Below are 12,797 nucleotides of genomic sequence, written 5' to 3'. Positions count from 1 at the left end.
CTGGCACAGAGAGAGAAGAACATGATATGGGGTGGGGGGGAGTACCTGAAAGTAGTTGGGAGGGGGTCACACTGTGTGTATTTCCTGTGCTGTCAAGAAGGCCAGCACATGGCAGGCTCTGCTCAGTCTCCCACGATATTCAGTCTGAGCATCAGCACTAAGGCGGCTGCTGTGGAGGGCCAGGAAGGTGTCTGATGATAGAGGCCTGCCCAGGAGACACCCTGCCGCCCTGTCAAAAGTTCCCAAGCCTCAGTACTATGGGGTCACCAGGCCAGATGGTGCCCAGGCCTGCTGGCTTGAGGGCCAGTCTCAGACACCGTGCTCGGGCATGGTGAGAACTAGAAAGGTCACAAATGGATCTTGTATGTCCCGCCAATAGAAGACTGCTTGCTCGTAGTCCATGGGGTATTTGTGTGTGCGTTTATTCACGTAGAGGTTTCTTTTGAATTGTTTGTGTGGGGATATGTGCATGGAAGTGCAGGTATCTGCAGGGGCCGGGGGTGTCAGACCCTCCGGAGCTGCAATTCCAGGCAGCTGTGCGCTGCCCAGTGTGCATGCTGGGAACTGAGTTCAGGTTCTCTGCAAGAGCTAGGCACCCTCGGAACTACAGAGTCATTTCCACGACTCCTATATTTTTATCTGTTCAACTGAGCTATAATTTACACATAACAAATTTTAATTTAAAAATATACTTCCATGACTTTTGACTAAGAGCCACATCAGTATATACATGCTGACCTGGGGTCACAGACTGCAGCCCATGGGCCAAGCCCATCGCCCAACTTGGATTTATTTTAAACCCTTTCAGTGGCATAAGGAAAACAAAGCTTGCATTAGCCCACACAGACGAAAATGTTTGCTGTTGCCTCTGTACAGGAAAAGCATGGGCATTTGATACACCACTTCTCTCAGCTCTCAGCTCCCCCTGACCTTTCACCGGTACCTTCTGCCCCCCAGCAACTCTGATCTGCTTTCTGTCAGGCAGTCTTGCCTTTCCTGGGGTCGTGTGTAGATGAAACCATCTAGTCTGTTGCCTTTGGTGTCTGGTTTCTTTCACTTGCAGCACTTTGAGATTCACTGTCTGGGCTTTTGCGTCTATGGGTGAGTCCTTCATTCCTTTGTTCCGTTCTCTCTGCACCGTGTGAGAGCTGATTAAAGGCATAGTTCCCCTCCGAGAGGGCGGATGGCATCCTTACGCTTTACCCGTGTGCAGCGTAGTGGTCAGGCCTGGAGCCCAGGCATGCCCACTCTCACTGTCCTTGTCTTCGTAGGCATGAACAACCGAGAGGTGCTGGAGCAGGTGGAGAGAGGTTACAGGATGCCCTGCCCTCAGGACTGCCCCATCTCCCTGCACGAGCTCATGGTCCACTGCTGGAAGAAGGATCCGGAAGAGCGCCCCACTTTCGAGTACTTGCAGGGCTTCCTGGAGGACTACTTTACCGCCACAGAGCCCCAGTACCAGCCCGGTGAAAACCTGTGAGAGCCTGCTCTTCAGAGACCTCCTCCCAGAGGCCTCCCCACCCTCCCCATTAGCTTCCAATTCCGTAGCCAGCTGCCCCTGAGCAGCGAGAACCGTCCAGGATCAGATTGCATGTGACTCTGAAGCTGACGAACTTCCATGGCCCTCATTAATGACACTTGTCCCCCAATCCGAACCTCCTCTGTGAAGCATCCAAGACAGAAGCGTGTTATTTCTCAGACTTTGGAAATGCATTGTATCGATGTGATGTCAAAGGCCGACCTCTGTTCAGTGTAAATAGTCGCTCCCGTGCCAACACTCCTAGTGCTTTCCTTTTTTAAAAAAAAAAAAAAAATGCAAATCCTATGTGATTTTAACTCTGTCTTCACCTGATTCAACTAAAAAGAAGTATTATTTTCCAAAAGTGGCCTCTTTGTCTAAAACAATAAAATTTTTTTTCATGTTTTAACAAAAACCGATCAGGACAGGTGTTTGTTTTTTTTTCTTTTTTATACATATGAATATATATACATATATATATAAACATATGTTCCTGTACATACACCATGTGGGTGCTACCATGGAGACTGGCCCTAGAAGGCCACATAGTTACAGGACCCAGAGTGGGGGTTACTGCAGAGACCGGCATCTAAGCACTGGTATCATTCTGAAAGCCGGTGGCCTCATTTTTGACTTCTACAAAGCATGATTTTTCCCCTTTCATTTGGATTGCACTTTTTTGGTTCCTAATCATACCTGTAGATTGTTGTTCGTGTGACTTTTCAGGTCCCTGACCTGAGTTCCCACGTTTTAGTAGCAGTTTTCGCTCCAGCGAGGGAGCGCCCTTAAGCAAGCAGCCAGCCAGTCCTATCATGAGAGCTGGAAGACGGACGGACGGAGACCACACAGACTTCCTGTATAAATATGAATGCTGAAGTGTTTCAAATGTTCTTTTATTTAATAAATCTTGTAACCACATTTAAATGGTCTAAAACCCATATAGCATTGTAGTCACGGCAACCTACTAAACTTTCTCATGCAACTAAAATTATGGGGAAGGCAAGGGTGGGGGGTGTACATGTCCCATTGTAAAATAAGTGTTTTAATGTCCTGTACTGCTAATGAATGACTCTCCATGTCAAGAGTACTCCAGTGAATAACTATGCACTACTTTACATTTCATGGGGGTGCACAAAAAAGTATTACAGTTTTAGTTGCTGTTTGTACCAACCTTGAATTACATATGTCTAACAACAACAAATCAATTCCTATTTCTATTGAGTTTTCTAATACTGAATAGCAACTCTGAAGTCTTAATTCCTTTTTTGTTAATGATTTATTTGTGAGTTTACATTTTTAAATTGTTTAACTTTCTTAATTTAGTAATTAAAAAGAGAGCATTTTACATTTGAAACAAAAAAAAAATTGCTTCATTTGTGTATCACAGGAGGTGCCCTAGGCGTTCTGTGACATGTCTGTCCCTCACCAGATGGTGAAGAATCACCTGGTGAATTTGGCCATTGTGCAGTGATTTCCAAATGACAGAAACATTCAGAACATCTGGAGACCCTCCCCACCAAAAGGCAAAGCAAATGTGTGGCTAATTCAGAGGATTGTTACAGCAAAACGGGACATACCTGAGCGCTGAAGTTTTTCTGACCCTGTCTCTAAAAGGAATTTACTGTGTCTCATTTGTAGAGGATATAATAGTGTTTCTTGACCTTGAGACATAAATACATTTTATGTCTCAAGTCGGACCCCTCTACTTTTCTAATGAAGTTGCCGGTCAGGAGACAGTGCGATGTGTGGAAAGGGCGGTGGGTGGGCCAGGTAACTGTCCAGGCCTGGGATCTACCATCATTCCCTGCAGAACCTTGAGCAGCTGCTGCACCTCACCTACAGGCCCCTCTGGAGAGGAGGTACAGATGCCCTCTAGCTCCTTGCAGCTTTAATTTCTTAAGACACCAAGGTCACTGGTGTCGTATGGAGCCACCTAAGGAAAGAAAAGGGTTTTATTGTTACTGAAATAACACTTAACCTTTAAAAAAGGCTTTTTAGCATTTGGGGGAAAATGTAAAATATTTTAAAATCAAAACTTTATTATTTTGGATATGAATACCCTTGACAGGATTTCAAAGACTCACTAGGTACAATTTTTATCACATTGGACTACTCATTAACAGGTTCTAGATATTTTTTTTAAGATAACTATTTTCAATCCTTACTTCATGTTAGGTAATTTGCAAATATTCTCTGGAGGATTTTTGTTTTGACTTATTGAAAAATCTGAAAAAGAAACCATTTTAAGCAGAAACTGTTTGAGAAAAAAAATTTGCTTTTTATTTCATCAAGTGAGTTCACTGTGGATTCTTGGATATAAAGGAAAATTAAGGACATAGGTCAACTCAAGGGCACACTTACGAGATCAGAACCCTGGGGCATTCCAGAATGTGTATGTAGCCTTCCAGAGTAGAAGAAATGCAATCAGGAAAATCAAAAAAGGGTCCAGGTTTCCCTAAGTGTCCAATGTGCTTTTGAGAGCTAGTCCTCTATGGAGTCCTGATTGATTGTCCCGAGGTCACCCCTAGGGAGTCTTGATTGTCCCAAGGTCACTTCTAAGGAGTCACAAGTGATAGAAGTTGGGGTCAGGGGACTGAAGGTGCCCACCAGAAAGTTCTGTTATTATAAAAGTAAAATACCACTTTACTGTGAAGGATGTGAAAAAAAAAACTTCTCTTTTTTTTTTGGGGGGGGGGGAGTTCTTTATGTTACTGTTTTTCTTTAGTAACCCAGAATAAGGATGTAAGTATTTGCTCTCTAGGAGAACACCAACTGGCATTGCTCAGCTGCATAGGATGCCTTCCCAATAAATGATTTTCACTTCCAAAATATCAAAGTCCATTGTCATAGCTCAGGAGTAAATGTTGATCAAAGGGTTCCTCCTCACGCCATTGACTCTGCACCACAAACTCAGGCTGCAGCGTTGAGGTGCCCGACAGGACCCTGGGAGATGCTGGGTCCCATGAGTCAGAGCATCAATGGACTTTTGAGGCCCTGCCATGGTGGGAACAGGTGTTTCCATGGGAAAAGGCAAGGGTAACCATGAACCCTTAAAACTTCCACATAACTCAAGACTTCCAGGTGGCTGGGGGTATTTACTCACTGAGAGACAGATAAGAATCCTTCTGTGGCTACATCTCAGCGGTAAAGGGTTTTTCTAGTAGCACCAGAGCCACAATATTGTTATCTGCAATTTCCCAGGGGGCTGTAACAGCGCCTGCCATATTAATCGGAATGATTTCTTTCACGGGAAGGTAAGGTTTTCGGCAGCGTGCCGAGGAGGATAGTACCATAGCTTCCTGCAGTAGAGGCGAGGTTCTCTGTAGTTGGCCATGACACAGAGCAAGACAACGCACAGGGCAGGCATTTCCTAACAAGCTATATTTGAGTAAAATGGTATTTGGTCAATTTGTTCCGAAAGATATTTTAATAGATTCAGATGGCTTTTGTTGGCTTGCTTTCCACTGTATGTTACACTGTGAGATTCAGTTAGGCTAATGTCAAAAATCTCTTTTCTGGAGAGAAGACAGCAGGGAGGAAGAGATTGGCTTTGATCCTGGAGGGGGAGAAACAGCTCAAGCAGCATCAGTATCTGTGTCTAATTTTTTTTGTTAAATTCTCAAATGTAGATTCTAACTCCATAAAACATAATGAAAGATAATGTCTGTGGTATCTTTTAAATATCAAATGAACCTTCATAATTTGTGTTTGTATCAATATTCAGAGAAGTTTCATAACAACCGTCCAAACCATTCCTGATCTTTACCCAACAATGCAAAATACTCAGAATCCCATGGGGGAAGACATGGGGACCAATATATCCTTATTTTAAATTAAAAGTGGGAGCGTATGCCAGGTGGTGGTGGCGGCGGCGGCGCACGCCTTTAGTCCCAGCACTCGGGAGGCGGAGGCAGGTGGATCTCTGTGAGTTCGAGGCCAGCCTGGTCTACAGAGCGAGATCCAGGAAAGGTACCAAAACTACACAGAGAAACCCTGTCTCGAAAAAGAAAAAAAAAAAGTGGGAGCATATAGCAAAGTGGTAGAGCATTTGCCTTGCAAGCCTGAGGCCTTGAGTTCATTCTCTAACACCACACACACACACACACACACACACACACACACACACACACACACAGATCTAGAGGTTGAAATACAAATAAGTGGTTTGTGATTTTGTAGGAACGGCCCTGTGAGAATGCAATGCTTGACACATGACTGCTCTCCCAACAGCCAGAACACTGTGCTCCTATCTGAAGCACTCAATGCATGACATCTTGTGCTTCACACCACCAGTGCGCATAGCGGCACTGCTCTTCCAGTGGCTTTTCCAGGGCAGGCTGCGCACTCGTCAAGACCGGAAACTGTGCGGTATTCTGATTTTACTCTTCTTGAACAACGATGGGCTTCTGGCAGATGTGGGGCTGATGCACGGGTAGATGGTTAGGTGGACAGTACCCACCAGTCAGTGGGCTGATGTTTTGCCGTTCTTATCTGAGAGCCTGCTGAGGACGAGGGAGCTGCAACATGCTGCCTCAGCACCAGCCCTGCCCATTGGAATGTGCGGTCATCAGTCTTCAAGATAACTGTGGAGGCTCCACCTGCGGCTTGAACCAGACACAGCCGGTGATCCCACACCTTCCCCAAGGTCTTGCCACAACACCCATGGGTAGAAACTCAGACTTCTTAAAGCGTGCTAGCTGACTGCACAGAGCAAAACGTCACCAAGTGAGGTGGAGTCTACAGTGTGCTCGAGAGAGGTCCTATTTGAATTTGATGATTTTATGAGGACTTGATATTCCATTTCCTAAGATAACCATCTTCGTTTTCACATGACAGTGTTTCTCCAAACCATCCAGGTGTGCCGTGTCCCCAGCCAGTGGCGCGCTGTATCGCTGTTGCAGCTCTCACGACCAGGCTGCTTCTGGCCTGTGTGAGAAACACTGTACACGGTGGTGGCTTACTTTTGTGTGGAGACTGAACATGGGAAAGGTATCACTCCCCACCCCCGCCCCCGCCCCCACCCATGAGGCTTTTCTGACTCCCTTCTCACTCAGCCAAGAGCAGCCTCATGACTCAATGGGAGAAAAGGCAAGAGAGAGTCCAGTGACGGAAAGAAGAGGCCACCCAGAGCTTCCTGGATGTAGAGATCAGATAGGCCTCCTTGGCCAGGATGTTGGGAGTGGGAACAGAAGGGATGGAGGACCCAGGCAAAGGAGAAGAGGCCTAAGCTGGGAAGAGAGGCGCCCTGGGTCGTCGCTCTTTGGAGAAAGGTGACGGGGCAAGGATGATCGTGAGTACTCATGAGGACTGGTTATCGTGCCTCGCTTCAGCGTGTGGTCTGTGCTCATTATGAGCTTGACCGTGTGCACCAAAGACACACAGTGAACCTTCACAGCCCAGTGGAGGCAGAGGTCCAAAGGACGAGCTGCAGCTAGTCTGTAGATGGGAAGCCCAGGACTCAGTGGAAGACATGTGTCGGCTCTGCTGGAGGTCTGCAGGAGGAACTGCCAGCGCTCAGTGGAGGTGGCTTAGGTATTGCAGTGTAGGGACACTTCCTGCCTTCCAAGGTGACACCTGACTCCCATGCTTTGAACACAGAAGCTGCTTGGTAAATGAGTCCAAAGAAAAAAGCAAAGCTGCATTAAAACTCACTCTCTCTCTCTCCCTCCCTCCCCTCCCTCCCTTCCTCTGTCCCTCCCTTCCTATCTCCCTCCCCCCCCTCCTCTCTCTCCCCATCCCCCAGACTTTCTAGACAGAAGGGTGGTAAGTGACACCATTGAAGGACAGAGGGTAAGGTGCTTTGGGCATCTGTTTTTTGGTAGATTAGTTGGTTTGTTGGTGATTTTGTGTGTGTGTGTGTGTGTGTGTGTGTGTGTGTGTGTGTGGAGTGTGTGTGGAGTGTGTGCAAGTGCATGCCACAGCATGTATATGGAGGTCAGAGGACAACCTTGGGTGTTAGTCCTTTTTACCAGCCACCTTGTTTGAGATGGGATCTCTTGTTCCCCACTATGGACGCTGGACCAACTGGCCTGAGAGTTCCAGAGAGTCACCTGCCTGCTTCCCACCTTGTCCTAAGAATGCTGGAGTTACACATGTGTGCTTCTGCCTCCCATTTACATGGGTTCTAGAGACCCAAATTCAGTTTCTCATGAATGCATAGCAAGCCCTTTACCGACTGAACCACCTCTCCAGCCCCAAGAATGAGTTCCAGGCAGGATGTTGATTCCAGGGTCCCTGCTGGAGTGTGGCTGGGAATATAGAGTACAAGAATCCAAGAACTGCTAGCAAAGAGCTTGTACTAACTCAGTACCTCCCTTTGGGGCAACTGATATCGAGAGCTGTCCCGTTTGTGTGTCCGTCATTCTCTCCTGGCTAGCCACGCCCTTTCACTTGCTGCGTCACACAGTGTGAAAACTCATGGAAGGTACTACTCGAAATCACAAGGTGTTCTGGTTGTTTTGTTCTGGGTATTTTTCTTTTAGTTAATTATCTGGTGCTCGCTATGTAATAATCAGTGGGTAGCTAATTGGAAGCAGGAGAGAGTGAAATGAGTACTATTCGGATAGTATTTTTAATGAAAAGCACACATGCAATACTGTGGGGAAACGGCACCAGAGAGTTCTTCTTTTTTTTTTTTTTTTTTTTTTTTGCATGTGTTTACAAACGGATTCACATTAGCCTGTCAAAAACTAAATCCAAGCATGTGGATCCTTTCATTTTTTCAGACACCCCGAGGGTTCAGCACCTGAGGAGGATATCAGGAGGGAGCCAAGCCCCTGGAGACGGGGCACTGGAACCCCAGCCACCCTAAATGGAGCTGAAGGTCTCTCAATTCCCAGAGAGTGAGTGAGGAAATGGTTAGCACATGACAGCAGTTGCCTAGAGAATTAGGGAATGAATAACAATGCTTTCTGGTAAATTAGCCATATTACATTGTGCACAACAGAATGATGGAGAGAGGACTGTTAAAACGGAATGATAATTTGCATGCATCCTTTACATAGAATGCATTGATTTCTCCACTTTGATAGACTTCTTGATTTTAAAACATGGGCAGCTCCAGGGGCGCTCAGCAAAGCACCCTTGTGAGACAATTAGGAAGTGGAGGAGGAAACAGTGTAATCAGCAAAAACCTTCCTGAGCCCCTTCACCTTCGAACATCAGAAAATATTTGTTTGTACATTCCTGAAGGTCTCCAAGTGAAAATGCGAGGCATTAATCATGGTCTTTGCTATCGCTAAACCGTGACCTCCCCGTGTTGGAGGGCAGGAAAGCGATGCTTCGTTCTGTCCGTATTTGTCTGCCCTGATTCAAACAGTTCCTGGGTTCTGAATAGCAGGGGGAGGATGGAAATGGAGCAGAGCTGTACTTAAAACAGCAAGCCAAGAACAAAAGCAGCATGCGTGCAGCCAAAGGGGACCTTGGAAGATACATAGATGAAACAAAACGCCATGCTTGGCTGAGATTCTGTGTTCGAAAGCAAATGCAAAATGGAGAGCGTTGTTTCGACCGTAAAGGTTTCTCGGTCTACCATTCGTTTGAAATAAAAAAAGGTCCCTGTAATCCACTTTGACAGTCGGAAGCTGCACTGTTGCTCTGAATTATGATATTTGCTCACGACTAACACAGATTCTTCCAAAGCAGTGTAGCATTGGTGGCTGTAGCATGCATACCCTGCCCTTCGGCAGAACACAGCCATGCCAGTCAGCTTTCATTGACGCCTTGCCTCCTCTTCCCATCCCCCACACCCTTTGGCCGCTTCCCATTAGAATCACACCATTTTCACTTCATCCTTTGTTTGCTTGGTCGCATCTCCCTTCGTAGGGTCCCTATTAATTTATTAAAGGCAGACTTTTTTTTCTTTTTAAAGAAAGGTTCTCACTATGCATCCCAGGCTGACCTCAAACTCAAGGTCTTCCTGCCTCAGCCTTCCAACCGCTAGCGTTTGGGGCGTGCGCTACCGTGCCTAGGTAGACCCTTAGGTCTCTACCCTTTAAACCTGTGGCTGCTGGACTATCCCCAGTAGGTGTCCTGTGTGAGATATGCCTTGTCTTCTCTGTAACCTTGGCGGCCTCAGAAAGCCGAACTCCATGACCCACACATCTCAACACCTCTCTTCTGGGCTCCCATTTTAGGTAGGCAAAGGGATCCGTGACCCCAGTTCTCATCTTACCCCCAGCCCCCAACCCTGCCACCGACCTATGATTTATCAGACACTAGCTTTCTACCTGCGTCCCCTGCCACTTGCTGCTATCAATCAGCTTTATGCAAATAGAAAAGACGACCCTACCTCAGCATGCTTTCCTGCCATCTGCCAGGAAATTGCTCCAATAAATATGCAAAAGGATAATGACTCAAATGTGAATGCCGCCCCCTCAGATTGTGTGGTACAAACCAGTGTGTCGGGCCTGCAGTGCGGGATCACCAGAGCTGTCCTGAGACCCTGCAGAGAAATCCTAGCCTCTGCAGGTGAGCCTTGTCTGGAACTTGGACATTGAAGCCTTCCAGCCATGATCAGAAATGGTGGAGAGACAGTTTCTGCTAGAGACAGTCCCTGGGTAGCAGTGGCAGCCACAATGACAGACTTCCAGGACTTAGCCAGAGCTTGGACTCTGGTGTTGAGCAGACAAAGCTATCCAAGTCTGGGAGCTGGCAAGCCTGAGCCCTCAGGGCCCCAGGGCAGGAACTGTGCTCACCCGGGGTCCCCATCCCCCTCTCTCTGTCTCTGCTGCTTTCTCACTGATCGTCCCATCCACTTCCCATTTAGCATGGCCCCCACTTCCTGGTAATCTTTGGCTACATAACAAGTCGCCCCCAAACCTTCATGGCAGAAATAGAAGCAAGCTGTGTATTTTGCTCAGAGATCTGCAGTTAGAGAGGCTCATGGGGACCACTGGCCTCTGCTCCCCAGAGCAGCAGCTGGGGATCTCTTAACAATAGCTCACTAGCTGCTGTCACTAGCTGCTGAGCAAGAACCCAGCTGGGACCGTGGGTGAGGCCTTGGGCTCCCAGGTGGCCCGTGGGCTGGCTCACACAGCGGAGCCCGTGTTCAGACATCCCAGCTGACTCACGTCAAAGCAGACACAAGCTGCTCCCACCAAGGCCTAACTTCAAGTTTCTAAACAAAAAGAGATGGCTGGGGATTCTAGTCATGAGATTTGGAATTGCTTTTAGCAGCCCATCACCAGATCATGGAGGCTGTCACAGCTCTCTCAGATACCCACCCTCCCACCCGAAATGCTGTGTCTAGGAAAACGAAAACTGCATCTCCCAGACTTCCTTACCGTTTGGACCACAACGGGGAGTTAGACTGTACCAATCAGATGTACTTGTGAAGGTTTGGAAGCTTAAGGGAGGTATATGCCAGGTCCCTGCAGCCTGTACTTAGGTCCTAGGAAGCAAGGTCATGAAGCCAGTGATGTCTCATCTCCAGCTTCATGGGTGTCACGATTCAGTTGGTGAGGTGCCATTGGCTAGACTCCACGTTCCAGCAGGCACTCAAAGGTGGTGGTGGCAGCCTATGCCATCCCTGGCTTCCTGGCTACGCTCTGGCCTTGGTTTGCAGTCACAGGTCTGTAGCTACAACTCCAACAAGCTCAGCTGGCTTTTTGTGTCTCATCTTCCTGGTTTGTGCAAGAGGCCACAGGTCCGCTAGCAGAGTGGTTCGCCTGGTGCCCTCTTCCTGCCCTTCCAGCAAGTCCCTAAGTTGTTACAGGACATCTCTCTTCACGTCAAAACGTGCCTCCTGTGCTGACCCCTGTCAGCATCCTCAGGTGAGCCCCACAATTGTGTTCCCCTTTCTGTCTGTCTTCTCTTGCTGGCTTTCTCTCGCTGGTCATTCTTTATTTGTGTTTCCTTCCCGTGATGGGGGATTGAACCTAGGGCCCCCACACACTAGGCAAACACTCTCAGCAGTAGGCATTTCTTTCAGTTTTTATAGAGTATCTACACATGTGCCAACCAAGGTTTCTCATGGCTGAGAAAAACCCATGAGTAAACAGATCTGCATCTGCCCTCAGGGGGGACACAGAGCAGGAACCAGGAAACACGCCCTCCGGGGCCTGTTGGCTTGCTTCCTTTGGTATGTAAAGTTTCTAGACACAGCCACACCCATTTGGTTCTGTTCTGTCCAAAGCTGACTTCACCCAGTGCTGGCAGTATTGAGCACTGATTGACCTAAAACTCTGAAAATACTTTAGATAGCGTTTGCCCACTCCATCTTGAAGCAAGTTCCCAGTCATACTCCTGTGGCTCCCATCTGCAGGAATTGTTCTCCCTGCAGATTCTGTAAAGCGGAGTTCAGGGCTAAGCATTTCATGAGCATCCTTTGGGCTCATTCTCACCATCTTGGGGACATACCGCCATCATCATCATTATTAGTCTTTTGTTGTTGTTTTGTTTTGTTTCTATTCGTCAAGACAGGGTTTCTCTGTGCAGCCCCTGCAGTTCAATCTGCAAACCTCAAACTCGGACCTGCCTGTCTCTGCCTCCTTTATGAGTCATTGTTATTATGACCCCTGCTTTCCTGACAAGGAGACAGATTGAGAGAGATTTGGGTTCACGTGACTGAGCAGATGGCAGTGCTATTAACAGGGAGAGAAGACCCGAAGGAGGACCGGAAAGGACAGACTCACGGACGGGTGCTAGTGAGGTGCCTGCAGACCCACACAGGGAGCTGGATCCTCTTGCTACATGGAAAGTAGGGGCTTCAACTCAGTACAGTGTAGCTGGAGAGTTTCTCTCCAGCTCCCACCAAGCCCCGGCAGTCCCGCAGCCCACTTATAAAATAAACACACAGACTCTTATATTATTTAAACTGTTTGGCCTAATGGCTCAGGCTTTTAGCTATCTAGTTCTTACATCTTAAATTAACCCATTTTTATAAATCTATACCTTGCCACATGGCTTGTGGCTTACCAGTATCTTACATGTTGATACTCATGGCGGCGGCTGGCAGCGTCTCTCTGCCTCAGCCTTCCACTTCCCAGAATTTTCTTTTTTGCTTGTCCCACCTATACTTCCTGCCTGGCTACTGGCCAGTCAGCATTTTATTTATACAGAGTGATATCCACAGCACTTTGGGGGTCAGAGCTAATATAGCAAGCCATAACAGAAGTCTGGCAGTGGTATCACACACCCTTAGTCATGATCACATGACAGGCAGATCTCTGTGTGTTCAAGGATACAGCCAGCATGGAGACACACGCCTTTAATCTCAATACCAACCATAGAGACCTGGAAGTCTGTATAGACAGACAGTGACGAGGGGGTCATGTGG

At 47.4% G+C, this 12,797-nt stretch overlaps 1 protein-coding gene across 7 annotated transcripts in view; it reads left to right on the top strand.

The window, feature by feature from the left end:
- The window catches only part of Fyn (FYN proto-oncogene, Src family tyrosine kinase), a 197,006-nt gene extending 194,569 nt beyond the window's left edge, over positions 1 to 2,437 (top strand). For all 7 annotated transcript variants that reach the window (XM_059272534.1, XM_059272531.1, XM_059272529.1 and 4 more), the window contains one exon: positions 1,272 to 2,437. In XM_059272534.1, coding sequence (XP_059128517.1) covers positions 1,272 to 1,480 — 209 coding nt within the window. In that variant the 3' untranslated portion in view covers positions 1,481 to 2,437. The remainder of the gene's footprint in view (positions 1 to 1,271) is intronic.
- The last annotated feature ends 10,360 nt before the right edge of the window (positions 2,438 to 12,797 follow it).

The sequence above is a fragment of the Peromyscus eremicus genome, chromosome 8b, assembly GCF_949786415.1.
Source record: "Peromyscus eremicus chromosome 8b, PerEre_H2_v1, whole genome shotgun sequence".
In the NCBI taxonomy this organism is placed as follows: domain Eukaryota; kingdom Metazoa; phylum Chordata; class Mammalia; order Rodentia; family Cricetidae; genus Peromyscus; species Peromyscus eremicus.
The sequence above is the reverse complement of the archived record's forward strand: the minus strand, read 5'-3'. Positions and strand labels throughout refer to the sequence as shown.